This window comes from Dreissena polymorpha, chromosome 15, assembly GCF_020536995.1.
Source record: "Dreissena polymorpha isolate Duluth1 chromosome 15, UMN_Dpol_1.0, whole genome shotgun sequence".
NCBI lineage: Eukaryota > Metazoa > Mollusca > Bivalvia > Myida > Dreissenidae > Dreissena > Dreissena polymorpha.
This window is the reverse complement of record NC_068369.1, coordinates 27,898,135-27,913,858: the sequence shown is the minus strand read 5'-3', so window position 1 is coordinate 27,913,858 and position 15,724 is coordinate 27,898,135. Positions and strand designations below refer to the sequence as shown.

At 39.1% G+C, this 15,724-nt stretch overlaps 1 protein-coding gene across 5 annotated transcripts in view; it reads right to left on the bottom strand.

Moving 5' to 3' along the window:
- LOC127860710 (cAMP-regulated phosphoprotein 21-like) overlaps positions 1 to 15,724 on the bottom strand; it is a 125,533-nt gene that overhangs the window by 54,667 nt on the left and 55,142 nt on the right. For all 5 annotated transcript variants that reach the window (XM_052398969.1, XM_052398971.1, XM_052398970.1 and 2 more), the window contains exons 3-7: positions 14,383 to 14,546; positions 13,669 to 13,763; positions 8,212 to 8,427; positions 3,391 to 3,487; positions 551 to 695 (exon numbers count right to left, since the gene is read on the bottom strand). In XM_052398969.1, the coding sequence (XP_052254929.1) occupies positions 551 to 695; positions 3,391 to 3,487; positions 8,212 to 8,427; positions 13,669 to 13,763; positions 14,383 to 14,539 (710 nt within the window). In that variant the 5' untranslated portion in view covers positions 14,540 to 14,546. The remainder of the gene's footprint in view (positions 1 to 550; positions 696 to 3,390; positions 3,488 to 8,211; positions 8,428 to 13,668; positions 13,764 to 14,382; positions 14,547 to 15,724) is intronic.

Genomic DNA, 15,724 nt, shown 5'->3' with positions numbered 1-15,724 from the left:
GAGATATCGACGTAATTCTTTAGCGTGACACACCGTCAAATTATGGTGATCAAATGTGCCAAATGATTTTAAAATCTTACAATAAATGACAAAGTTATGGCCCGGACAAGCTCATTTATGGCCATTTTTACCTTTGAACTCAAAGTGTGACCTTGAACTTGGAGATATTGATGTAATTCTTTCGCGTGACACACCGTCCAATGATGGTGATCAAATGTGCCAAATGATTTTAAAATCTGACAATGAACGACATAGGTATGGCCCAGACAAGCTCTTCCGCCCGCCCGCTCGCCCACCCACCAGCCAGCCCGCCCGCATTCGCAAATCTAATAACCAGTTATTTCCTTCGGAAAACCTGGTTAAAAATGATGGAAAGATTAACATTAATCAAGTTAAGATTTACCCCAAGCAGCTTTGTGAATATCGGCTAAGAAAACAAGTGTTTTTTTTTACATTTTTTCACAACTTTGGGGAACTGGGCCAGGTCCCTTTGGATTGGGAAAATTTGCGGCGCTTTGACTTAAATTTGGAAATTTGTGTAAAGTCATACTTTGGTTCTCTGATGAACTTAATGAGATCGACTTCAAGCTTGATGAGCATACTCCTGTCCTTGGGCGTCTTGTTCAGAGTCTTCTTTATAAAGTCTTCTAGATCGATACCCGTCGAGTCTTTGTACGGCGTGTCTACACTCGAGTCTGAAAATATGGGGTAAACATTTTATACATTCAAAAAAGCGCCTACCACTTGTAAAATGGGGCTCAATGTATGTGTGTAAAGTGTTCTCCCTGATTAGTCTGTGTTGTAATTATGTTTGTTACCTCACAAAAATTTCAGAACAGGTTTAATAAAATATGTTACGAAATGACAACTCATGTAGGATCCTATATTTCTAACAGTGGAATTAATGGCTACACATTGTTTATTGGCAAAACAAACATCAAATCCGAATCTGTCATTACTCATTTATCCTACAGCTTAATTTGTACTGCTACTTCAAAGAAGCCCTGCCTTGTAAACATTTGTTCAACTCATCGCATATATTTCAAGTATACAGTGACACTCACATAGTGTTCTCTACATACGACATACCTCTAGATAGATTTGACGAAGTAATGACACTCACATAGTGTTCTCTACATACGACGTACCTCAAGATAGACTTGAGGAAGTAATAACACTCACATGGTGTTCTCTACATACGACGTACCTCTAGATAGACTTGAGGAAGTAATGACACTCACATAGTGTTCTCTACATACGACGTATCTCTAGATAGACTTGAGGAAGTAATAACACTCACATAGTGTTCTCAATATACCACATACCTCTAGATAGACTTGAGGAAGTAATGACACTCACATGGTGTTCTCTACATACGACGTACCTCTAGATAGACTTGAGGAAGTAATGACACTCACATAGTGTTCTCTACATACGACATACCTCTAGATAGACTTGAGGAAGTAATGACACTCACATAGTGTTCTCTACATATAACATACCTCTAGATAGACTTGAGGAAGTAATGACACTCACATGGTGTTCTCTACATACGACATACCTCTAGATAGACTTGAGGAAGTAATGACACTCACATAGTGTTCTCTACATACGACATACCTCTAAATAGACTTGAGGAAGTAATGACACTCACATAGTGTTCTCTACATACGACATACCTCTAAATAGACTTGAGGAAGTAATGACACTCACATAGTGTTCTCTACATACAACATACCTCTAGATAGACTTGAGGAAGTAATGACACTCACATGGTGTTCTCTATATACGACATACCTCTAGATAGACTTGAGGAAGTAATGACACTCACATAGTGTTCTCTACATACGACATACCTCTAAATAGACTTGAGGAAGTAATGACACTCACATAGTGTTCTCAATATACCACATACCTCTAGATAGACTTGAGGAAGTAATGACACTCACATAGTGTTTTCAATATACCACATACCTCTAGATAGACTTATGGAAGTAATGACACTCACATAGTGTTCTCTACATACCACATACCTCTAGATAGACTTGAGGAAGTAATGACACTCACATAGTGTTCTCAATATACCACATACCTCTAGATAGACTTGAGGAAGTAATGACACTCACATAGTGTTCTCTACATACCACATACCTCTAGATAGACTTGAGGAAGTAATGACACTCACATAGTGTTCTCTACATACGACATACCTCTAGATAGACTTGAGGAAGTAATGACACTCACATAGTGTTCTCAATATACCACATACCTCTAGATAGACTTGAGGAAGTAATGACACTCACATAGTGTTCTCAATATACCACATACCTCTAGATAGACTTGAGGAAGTAATGACACTCACATAGTGTTCTCTACATACGACATACCTCTAGATAGACTTGAGGAAGTAATGACACTCACATAGTGTTCTCAATATACCACATACCTCTAGATAGACTTGAGGAAGTAATGACACTCACATAGTGTTCTCTACATACCACATACCTCTAGATAGACTTGAGGAAGTAATGACACTCACATGGTGTTTTCTACATAGGACGTTCCTCTAGATAGACTTGAGGAAGTAATGACACTCACATGGTGTTCTCTACATACGACGTACCTCTAGATAGACTTGAGGAAGTAATGACACTCACATGGTGTTCTCTACATACGACATACCTCTAGATAGACTTGAGGAAGTAATGACACTCACATGGTGTTCTCTACATAGGACGTTCCTCTAGATAGACTTGAGGAAGTAATGACACTCACATGGTGTTTTCTACATAGGACGTTCCTCTAGATAGACTTGAGGAAGTAATGAAATTCACATAGTGTTTTCTACATACGACGTACCTCTAAATAGACTTGAGGAAGTAATGACACTCACATAGTGTTCTCTACATACGACATACCTCTAGATAGACTTGAGGAAGTAATGAAATTCACATGGTGTTTTCTACATACGACGTACCTCTAGATAGACTTGAGGAAGTAATGAAATTCACATGGTGTTTTCTACATACGACGTACCTCTAAATAGACTTGAGGAAGTAATGACACTCACATAGTGTTCTCTACATACGACGTACCTCTAGATAGACTTGAGGAAGTAATGAAATTCACATAGTGTTTTCTACATACGACATACCTCTAAATAGACTTGAGGAAGTAATGACACTCACATAGTGTTCTCTACATACGACGTACCTCTAGATAGACTTGAGGAAGTAATGAAATTCACATGGTGTTTTCTACATACGACGTACCTCTAAATAGACTTGAGGAAGTAATAACACTCACATAGTGTTGTCTACATACGACGTACCTCTAGATAGACTTCAGGAAGTAATGAAATTCACATGGTGTTTTCTACATACGACGTACCTCTAGATAGACTTGAGGAAGTGCCCGCCTCTGAACTTTGAGATCCACTCTTCTCCAACTTCCCATGAAATGAGCTGCCCGACATAGAACCTGAAGTCTGCAGAGAAAAGGAACATAATCAGTGAATGAGCAACCCTCTTTGATTACCGGTATTAATCCTTTACCACTTAGATACGTATTTTACCCCTTTACCACTTAGATACATATTTTATTCCTTTACCACTTAGATACCTATTTTAACCCTTTACCACTTAGATACGTAATTTAAACCTTTACCACTTATATACGTATTTTGGCGCATTTGAAGTCCCTTAGATAGTTGCATTTAATTAAAGACCTTTCTTACTAGATTAAAATTGTAAAGGCTTCATTTCCAACCCTTAGTTACTGATGAGCAGCAAAGAGCATAAAACCTGAACAGACTGCGAGTTACTCGCAGGCTGTTCTGGTTTTATGCTGGTTGCAAAAGCTTTTCACTTTTCTTCTTATGGAGGGAAGGGTAAATGCATGTGCGTAAAGTATGGTCCCAGATTAGCCTGTGCAATGGAGGGAAGGGTTAATGCATGTGCTTAAAGTATGGTCCCAGATTAGCCTGTGCAATGGAGGGAAGGGTTAATGCATGTGCTTAAAGTATGGTCCCAGATTAGCCTGTGCAATGGAGGGAAGGGTTAATGCAGGTGCTTAAAGTATGGTCCCAGATTAGCCTGTGCAATGGAGGGAAGGGTTAATTCATGTGCATAAAGTATGGTCCCAGATTAGCCTGTGCAGTCTTTTCAGGCTTATCATGGAAGACACTTTTCCCTTTAATTGAATTTTTCATTTGAGATCCACTCTTCTCTAAACGCCTGTGAAATGACGTGCCCAACATAGACCCTGAAGTCTGCATTAGAAAGGAAATAAATAAGACACGCTCTGGGAAAAAGGGACTTAATGCCTGTGCATAAACTGGGAATAAGGGACTTAATGCCTATGCATAAACTGGGAATAAGGGACTTAATGCCTGTGCATAAACTGGGAATAAGGAACTTAATGCCTGTGCATAAACTGGGAATAAGGGACTTAATGCCTGTGCATAAACTGGGAATAAGGGACTTAATGCCCGTGCATAAACTGGGAATAAGGGACTTAATGCCTGTGCATAAACTGGGAATAAGGGACTTAATGCCTGTGCATAAACTGGGAATAAGGGACTTAATGCCTGTGCATAAACTGGGAATAAGGGACTTAATGCCTGTGCATAAACTGGGAATAAGGGACTTAATGCCTGTGCATAAACTGGGAATAAGGGACTTAATGCCTGTGCATAACCTGGGAATAAGGGACTTAATGCCTGTGCATAAACTAGGAATAAGGGACTTAATGCCTGTGCATAAACTGGGAATAAGGGACTTAATGCCAGTGCATAAACTAGGAATAAGGGACTTAATGCCTGTGCATAAACTGGGAATAAGGGACTTAAAGGGATCTTTTCACGCTTTGGTAAATTGACAAAATTGAAAAAAGTTGTTTCAGATTCGCAAATTTTCGTTTTAGTTATGATATTTGTGAGGAAACAGTAATACTGAACATTTACCATGGTCTAATATAGCCATTATATGCATCTTTTGACGATTTTAAAACCTAAAAATTATAAAGCGTTGCAACGCGAAACGATTGAATAATTTGGAGAGTTCTGTTTTTGTCGTTAAGTTTTGTGAAACTACGAAGATTGCTTATATAATGTATAAAATACGTCACTAAGTGTACTCGGCGGAATAGCTCAGTAGGCTAAAGCGTTTTTACTTCAGGACTCTGGCAGGACTCCAGGGGTCACTGGTTCGAAACCTGGTCCGGGCAATGTTCTTTTCCTTTTTTAAATTTTATTCTTGATTTTTTACTGGAGCTTTTACGATCCAATGTTTACATTTATCGATATAAAGCATTTAATGAATAAGTTAAAAAATGCCAAAATCTGTGAAAAGGCACCTTTAATGCCTGTGCATAAACTGGGAATAAGGGACTTAATGCCTGTGCATAAACTGGGAATAAGGGACTTAATGCCTGTGCATAAACTGGGAATAAGGGACTTAATGCCTGTGCATAAACTGGGAATAAGGGACTTAATGCCTGTGCATAAAGTGTTTTACCAGATAAGTGTCTGCAGTCTGCACAGGCTTATAAGGGAAGATACTTTCCTTATTCATTATTTTTTTCCATTTGAATTAAGTCCCTGCTAAACAGAAATCAAGTCTAAACGGACGTTTCTCTCCAGATTAGACTGTGCAGACTGCAATAAGTACTAACAAATGAGTACTTAGTGCTTACAAATGATGTATAAGAACTAACAAATGAGGACTTAGTGCTTACAAATGATGTATTAGTACTTACAAATGAGTATTTAGTGCTTACAAATGATGTATTAGTACTAACAAATGAGGACTTAGTGCTTACAAATGATGTATAAGTACTAACAAATGAGAACTTATTGCTTACAAATGATGTATTAGTACTAAAAAATGAGGACTTAGTGATTACAAATGATGAATTAGTACTTACAAATGAGGACTTAGTGCTTACAAATGATGTATTAGTACTAACAAATGAGGACTTAGTGCTTACAAATGATGAATTAGTACTTACAAATGAGGACTTAGTGCTTACAAATGATGAATTAGTACTAACAAATGAGGACTTAGTGCTTACAAATGATGAATTAGTACTAACAAATGAGGACTTAGTGCTTACAAATGATGTATTAGTACTAACAAATGAGGACTTAGTGCTTACAAATGATGTATTAGTACTAACAAATGAGGACTTTGTAATTGAAAATGAGTACTTCATACTTAGTACAAACAATGAATTAGTACTTGCAAATGGGGACTTTGTTATTATGAATGAGTACTACATACTTACAAAAGATGAATAAGTACTTACAAATGAGGACTTAGTGCTAACAAATGAAGTGTTTGTCTTAAAGCTTAGACTAAAAAGGTCTTAATGCTTACAAATGAGGACTTGTACTTAAGAATGTGTACTAGATACTTAACAAGAGATGTCACCATAGGATGACGTATGCCCTCTAAAAACGCTTTGATAGAAGATATGAGCATTTTTCGAAACCTAAATGAAGATTTCGAAACCTAAAGGCGGACCCTAAGTTCAAGGTCAAGGTCACAGGGGTGAAAATTTATGTGCGTATGGAAAGGCCTTGTCCATATACACATGCATACCAAATATGAAGGTTATATCTCATGGGAAATAGAACTTATGAGCATTTTTCGAAACCTAAATGCAGATTTTGAAACCTAATCGCAAACCCTAAGTTCAAGGTCAAGGTCACAGGGATGAACATTTTTGTGCATATGGAAAGGCCTTGTCCATATACACATGCATACCAAATATGGAGGTTATATCTCAAGGGACATAGAAGTTATGAGCATTTTTCGAAACCTAAACGCAGATTTCGAAACCTAAAGGCAGACCCTAAGTTCAAGGTCAAGGTCACAGGGGTGACAATTTTTGTGCGTTTGGAAAGGCCTTGTCCATATCCACATGCATACCAAATATGAAGGTTATTATTCAAGGGACATAGAAGTTATGAGCATTTTTCGAAACCTAAACGCAAAGTGTGATGGAAAGACAGACAGACGGACAGACGGACAGTCCGATCACTATATGCCCCCTTTCCAAGAAAGGGGGCATAAAAATGATGAATGGAAAACATACATGAAGACTTTGTACTAACAAATGAGATCTACACACATGCCATACTTACAAATGAGGACTTGGTGCAGATGCCATACTTACAAATGTGGACTTGGTGCAGATGTCATACTTACAAATTTGGACTTGGTGCAGATGCCATACTTACAAATGTGGACTTGGTGCAGATGCCACACTTACACATGTGGATGTGGTGCAGATGCCATACTTACAAAATGTGGACTCGGTGCAGATGCCATACTTACATATGTGGACATGGTGCAGATGCCATACTTACAAAATGTGGACTCGGTGCATATGCCATACTTACATATGTGGACTTGGTGCAGATGCCAAACTTACAAAATGTGGACTTGGTGCAGATGCCATACTTACAAATGTAGACTTGGTGCAGATGCCATACTTACAAATGTGGACTTGGTGCAGATGCCATACTTACAAATGTGGACTCTGTGCAGATGCCATACTTACAAAATGTGGACATGGTGCAGATGCCATACTTACAAATGTAGACTTGGTGCAGATGCCATACTTACAAATGTGGACTTGGTGCAGATGCTATACTTACAAATGTGGACTCGGTGCAGATGCCATACTTACAAATGTGGACTTGGTGAAGATGCAATACTTACAAATGTGGACTTGGTGCAGATGCCATACTTACACACGTGGACTTGGTGCCAATGCCACTTACAAATGAGGACTTGGAGCCAATGCCACTTACTAATGAGGACTTGGAGCCAATGCCACTTACAAATGAGGACTTGGAGCCAATGCAACTTACAAATGAGGACTTGGAGCCAATGCCACTTACAAATGAGGACTTGGAGCCAATGCCACTTACAAATGAGGACTTGGAGCCAATGCCACTTACAAATGAGGACTTGGAGCCAATGCCACTTACAAATGAGGATTTGGTGCCAATGCCACTTGCAAATGAGGACTCAGTGCTGATGCCACTTGCGAATGAGGATTTGGTGCCAATGCCATACTTACAAATGAGGACGTTTCTTATGAGGACTTAGCACTTAGAAATGAGGACTTAGCACTTAGAAATGAGGACTTAGCACTTAGAAATGAGGACTTAGCACTTAGAAATGAGGTTGTAGTACTTACAAATGAGGACTTTGTGCCAATGCCACTTGAGCTGGAGTCCGAGCTACATGTGCTCGCAGTGCTCTTGAGATTCTGTGTCTCGTGCAGTGACGGGTGTGTCTCGTGCAGTGACGGGTGTGTCTCGTGCAGAGACGGGTGTGTCTCGTGCAGTGGCGGGGACGCACAGTCGTCACACAGTGCCTCACTTCGTGTCAGCTGCTTTAACTTGGGTGAGATCTGAAAAAGGGATCAGGGCCCCTATTAACCCTTTACCACTTAGATACCTATTTAACCCTTTACCACTTAGATACATATTAAACCCTTTACCACTTAGATACGCATTTAACCCTTTAACACTTAGATGCGTATTTAACCCTTTACCACTTAGATACATATTAAACCCTTTACCACTTAGATACGCATTTAACCCTTTAACACTTAGATGCGTATTTAACCCTTTACCACTTAGATCCGTTTTAAACCCTTTACCACTTAGATACGCATTTAACCCTTTAACACTTAGATGCGTATTTAATCTTTTACCACTTAGATACATGTTAAACCCTTAACCACTTAGATACGTAGTTAACCCTTTACCACTTAGATATGTATTTTGATGCATTTGTAGTCCCTTAGGAAGTTAAATTTAATTAAAGGCCGTTCTTACTAGATTCAAGTTTTAAAAGCTTCATTTCTATCCCTTAGATACTGATGAGCAGCAAACAGCATAAAACCTGAACAGACTGCGAGTTACTCGCACATAACCATTTTCACTTTACTTCTGAGTGGGAAAGGGTTAATGAAACCATTCTTAAACTTGGGAGTACAAAATAGACCTATTAGCGAGAGCTGTAATTGTGTGAACCCGCTTAGAAATTTCACAACTAGTAGTCAAGATATAGAGCAAATATTAAACAGATATAAACGCTAATCACTTTCTTGCCTACATGGCTGGAAAGTGAGCGGCATTTTAACAATTAATAAGAGTGCTTAAGATTATAAAACGGCGAAAAAAATAACTGTCTTGGCATGGTCGTCGCCATCTCATATGTCACGTGATTACATCATTACCCCTTCTGTGTATGCCCTTCATAAACTAGAGCTTTGTCACAGACGTGACGAATACCCCCACATGCCGCATTGACACATAATATTTTGCATGTCGTCTTCACAAAAAACAGCGGACACCATGCTAAATTTTTAAAACGCACTAAGAGACCCCTTGACCCAGTTTTTGACCCAGAAAGGCCCATGTTCTAAGTTGTCCTTAAGATCATCTCCATAAAACTTCTGACCAAGTTTGGTGAAAATCGGATGTAAACTACTTGAATTAGAGAGCGGACACCATGCTGAATGTTAAAAAACGCATTAAGTGACCCCGTGACCTAGTTTTAGGTCCGGAATGGCCCATGTTCAAACTTGTCCTAGAGATCATTTAGATACAAGAGTTCCGCGGTCGGAGATGACCGCATTGAAGCCGGATTTTTGATTTAAATGACAGGAAAGTACCTTTCGTGTTTTTGTCAATGCAATACTTAAATTACTGAAATATTGTTCAAAGGTCAAAATGAAATGTAAGTACTTTTCAAGGCATGAGCAAACCTTGTGTTATGTTTTGACATTTTTACCTACCAAAGTTATAAGAACTATAACATTTTTACATTCAAGGTCACAGTGACCTTGACCTTAGAATGAATGACCTTGAAATGACCAGTGGTCATCTAAGTGTGCTTGCAAACCTTCATGTCAAGTTTGAAGACTCTATGTCCAAGCATACCAAAGTTATAACAATTTTAACATTTTAACATTTAAGGTCACAGTGACCTTGACCTTCAAATGAATGACATTGAAATGACCAGTGGTCATCTTCTAGTACTGGCCAATCTTTATTTCAAGTTTGAAGACTCTAGGTACAAGCATACCAAAGTTATAACATGAAATAAGAACTTTAACATTTTTACATTCAAGGTCACAGTGACCTTGACCTTCAAATGAATGACCTTGAAATGTCCAGTGGTTACTTACTAGTTCTGGCCAACCTTCATGTCAAGTTTCAAGACTCTAGGTCCAAGCATACCAAAGTTATAACAACTTTAACATTTTTACATTCAAGGTCACAGTGACCTTGACCTTCAAATGAATGACCTTGAAATGTCCAGTGGTTACTTACTAGTTCTGGCCAACCTTCATGTCAAGTTTCAAGACTCTAGGTCCAAGCATACCAAAGTTATAACAACTTTAACATTTTTATATTGAAGGTCACAGTGACCTTCACCTTCAAATGAATGACCTTGAAATGACCAGTGGTCATCTGTTTATCCTGGCCAACCTTCATGTCAAGTTTGAAGACTCTAGGTCCAAGCATACCAAAGTTATACCATGAAATAAGAACTTTAACATTTTTACATTCAAGGTCACAGTGACCTTGACCTTCAAATGAATGACCTTGAAATGACCAGTGGTTACTAACTAGTTATGGCCAACCTTCTTGTCAAGTTTCAAGACTCTAGGTCCAAGCATACCAAAGTTATAACAACTTTAACATTTTTTATATTGAAGGTCACAGTGACCTTGACCTTCAAATGAATGACCTTGAAATGACCAGTGGTCATCTGTTAATCCTGGCCAACCTTCATGTCAAGTTTGAAGACTCTAGGTCCAAGCATACCAAAGTTATACCATGAAATAAGAACTTTAACATTTTCGAGCACGCCGCCACCCCGCCACCCCGCCACCCCGCCACCCCGCCACCCCGCCCGCCCGCCCGACAACATCAATCTATAAGCCGAGATTTTTTCGAAAAAAATCCGGCTAAAAACTTATGACCAAGTTTGGTTAGGATTGGATGAAAACTACTTGAATTAGAGAGCGGACAACATGGTGAGGTTTAAAACGCATAAGATACCCTGTCACCTAGTTTTTGACCCGGCATGACCCATATTCAAACATGACCTAGACATCATCTAGATACAACTTCTGACCAAGTTTGGTGAAGATTGGATGAAAACTACTTAAATTAGAAAGCGAACAACATTGTGATGTTTAAAACACACTAAGTGACCCCGTGACCTTGTTTTAGCCCGGCATGACCAATATTCAAACTTGACCTAGACATTATCAAGATACAACTTCTGACCAATTTCGGTGAAGATTGGATAAAATCTACTTGAATTAGAGAACGGACAACATTGTGATGTTTTAAACGCACTAAGTGACCCGGCATGATTAATATTCAAACTTGACCTAGACATTATCAAGATACAACTTCTGACCAATTTTGGTGAAGATTGGATAAAAAATACTCGAATAAGAGAACGGACAACATTTTGATGTTTTAAACGCACTAAGTGACCCCGTGACCTTGTTTTGACCCGGCGTGACCAATATTCAAACTTGACCTAGACATTATAAAGATACAACTTCTGACCAATTCTGGTGAAGATTGGATAAAAACTACTTGAATTAGAGAGAAGACAACATGGTGAGGTGTAAAACACACTAAGTGACCCAGAGACCTAGTTTTTGACCCTGCATGGCCTATATTCGAACTTGACCTACACATCATCTAGTTACAACTTCTGACTAATTGTGGTGAAGATCAGATTTAAACTACTTGAAATAGAGAGCAGACACCATGCTCAATGTGTAAAACGTACTAAGTGACCCTGTGACCTAGTTTTTGATCTGGCATGGCCCATGTTCAAACTTGGCCTTCAGATCATCTAGATAAAACTTTTGACCAAGTTTGGTGAAGATCGGATGAAAACTACTTGAATAAGAGAGAGGACACCATGCTGAATGTTAAAAAACGCACCAAGTGACCCCGTGACCTAGTTTTTGACCAGGCAAGGCCCATGTTCGAACTTGGCCTTAAGATCATCTAGATACAACTTCTGACCAAGTTTGGTGAAGATCGGAGGAAAACTACTTGAATTAGAGAGCCGACAACATGCTGAATGTTTAAAACGCACCAAGTGACCCCGTGACCTAGTTTTTGACCCTGCAAGGTCCATGTTCGAACTTGGCCTTAAGATCATCTAGACACAACTACTGACCAAGTTTGGTGAAGATCGGATGAAAACTACTTGAACAAGCAAATTCGTTGAATTGATATCCCCCGCCTATATACTTCTGGACACAAAAGTGTTATATTTGACACTAAAAAATGCATTTTTTTTAAGATACAAAAGGCCATAACTCTGTTATTATCAGATGGTGTACAATGCCATTTGGCGTGCATCATCCTATTGTCCATATATATACTCATACCAAGTTTCAATGAAATCCGCAAAAGCACTTCCAAGATATGGCTCCGGACACAAAAGTGACGGACGGACGGACAGCCGGACGGACAGCGCCAAAACAATATCCCTACGCCTCTGGCAAGGGATATATACTCATACCAAGTTTTAATGAAATTCGCCAAAGCACTTCCAAGATATGGCTCCGGACACAAAAGTGCCTGTAGTAAAAAGCTTTTTTTCAAGATACAAAGGGCCATAACTCTGTTTTGAACAGATGGTATACAATGCCATTTGGCGTGCATCATCCTCTTATGCATATATATATACTCATACCAAGTTTCAATGAAATCCGCCAAAGCACCGTCCAGATATGGCTCCAGACACAAAAGTGCCTATAGTAAAAAGCATTTTTTTCAAGATACAAAGAGCCATAACTCTGTTTTTAACAGATGATGTACAATGCCATTTGGCGTGCATCATCCTCTTATGCATATATATACTCATACCAAGTTTCAATGAAATCCGCCAAAGCACTTCCAAGATATGGCTCCGGACACAAAAGTGCCGGACGGACGGAAGGACAGCCGGACGGACGGACAACGCCAAAACAATATCCCTCCGCCTCTGGCAGGGGATTATTAGAGAGCAGACAACATGCTAAATGTTTAAAAACCCACCAAGTGACCCCGTGACCTAGTTTTTGACCCCGCAAGACCCATGTTTGAACTTGGCCTAGACATCATGTAGACACAACTTCTGACCAAGTTTGGTGAAGATCTGATGAAAACAACTTGTATTAGAGAGCGGACAACATGCTGAATGTTTAAAACTCACTAAGTGACCCCGTGACCTAGTTTTTGACCCGGCAAGGCCCATGTTCAAACTTGGCCTAGACATCATCTAGATACAACTTCTGACCAAGTTTGGTGAAGATCGGATGAAAACTACTTGAATTAGAGAGTGGACAACATGCTGAATGTTTAAAACGCACTAAGTGACCCCGTGACCTAGTTTTTGACCCAGCAAGGCCCATGTTCGAACTTGGCCTAGAAATCATCTAGATACAACCAAGTTTGGTGAAGATCGGATGAAAACTACTTGAATGAGAGAGCGGACACTTAATACGGACCGACCGACAGACTGACAGACCGACAGACAAGCTAACTCCTATATACCCCCCTAAACTTTGTTTGTAGGGGTATGATTATTAAAATGGGGAATAAAATGTCCTTACATGGTTATTTTTGTCCTGCAATATGGGGATAGAATTGAGATCAGGGGTGCAGCCATTTTCTGGTGAATCGCCCTCCACAACTTGGGTGTCTGTGCCTGGAAAACACACGTCCTTGAATAATATAGGCAAACATAGAAACATTCACAAATAATTCTTTCCCAATCGGTTGTTTCTTTTGATTGATTTAAAGACGTTTTTTGAGTATTTAAGCCATTACACTGAAATCAGGTACTGTAAACTCATTCTCACTTGTGGTAGTTTATTGTTTATTTTGTGGGTTGATAAATTCATAAATTTAACGCAAGCACATCGAAAAATGACCGGCACGAATCCTCTATTTTCAAAAATTACAAATCCACACATTTAGGTGTCCACTAATGTAATTTTTGGAAGAAAAAAATGACGAAATTGGGAGAGGTCAAACTTGACACTTTAAACATGCAAATCATATTGAAATAAACATGAAATGTTATCCAATGACAGCCAATGGATATATTTAGAAGTAAAAAGAACACAAGCACACTATTTAAGTGATATTCCGAACTGTCAACAGAACATCTAGTAACTTTTGTGATAGTATGAACTAAAAGCAATGTAGCTGGAAAAAGGTGCGAGCTTCTGTATAATATTAGAAAATAAAGAATATAGTTAAATAAATAAAGAATATTCATTAACAATAGATTAATGAATAAGGGCTCTGGATTGGTCACTGACCTGCAGTGATGGTGGTGTCTGATTGGTCAGATCCGGGACTCGAGTTCTCCTCATCCACCTCCTCTATTTCGGGCTGTTTCTGAAGGAGGCTGGACCGCAGCGGTCGAGACACGCCTCCCGCCACCACCCCCGCGTCCTTCGGTTGTTCACTAGGCATTTGTAGTCTGAAGAGAACAAGTAATGATGTGTTTTCTGAAATTCAGCCCCTTTCCCAATCCCTTAATGAAATATATAATGTTCCCAAGAATGCAAATAAGTACTTTAAAAAGATAATTATTTCCCTATAAAGCTCTGTATGTTGAACTTACATGTAAGCAGTGTTGTTTTTTTCTTTAAAATTTGGGTCAGGTAGGGAGACCCATTCCCAATGAGAACAAGAGATGTGTTTGTCAGAAGCACAATGCCCCCTATTGCGCAACTTTGAAGCCATATATTTCACCTTTGACCTTGAAGGATGACCTTGACCTTAAACCACTCAAAATGTGCAGCTCCATGAGATACACATGCATGCCAAAAATCAAGTTGCTATCTTCAATAATGCAAAAGTCATTGCAAAACTTTAGAGTGATATTATGGGCATTTTTCACTGTTGAATTGAGCTAAAAAGAATTAACAGGTCAAAATAGTTAGTTAAAATGTGGTAACTGACCAATTATCTACAACTCATCTTGCTACCAGTTGTTAATAAAAACAATATATTATATTCGATATTTTACATGACTCACCTAGTCCTCTAAGCCAAAATGATCCGTAAAACAAAATTGTGTCTTTGTGTCATATGAACGAATCTGCATAAAAACTACATTTAAACTCACATTGTACATCGAATCATCTCTGTCGTCAGTTGTCAAAAACGAAAGTACGGTTGATATTCAAATGCATTATGTTTCTATTTTCGGGATATGGTTTTAGTATGTTGATGCTGCATTAACAAATGTAGTGTATATGAAATGAAAACACCAAAAATAAACAAGAGCACCGCCTTGCGGGTGCAGACCGCTCATCTATTTTCTTTTTAAAGGTGAAGGGACTCTCATTTTCAATCACAAAGGAGGGAGGAGTGGAGTGAAGAGGGGTGTATAGTGTGGGGTTGTGGACATTTATTACATTATCTTCCAAAAAAGCGAAAAAAAAAAAAAAAAAAAAAAAAAATCGGGGGGGGGGGGGGGGGGGGGGGGGGGGGGTTGGGGGGGGGGGGGGGGGGGGGTATAGTGTGAGGGTGTGGTGATAATTTGTGAGATGATCTTAAAAAAAAAAAAAAAAAAAAAAAAAAATCAAAAAAAAATTGGGGGGGGGGTGGGGGGTGGGGTGGGGGTATAGTGTGAGGGTGTGGTGGTCATTT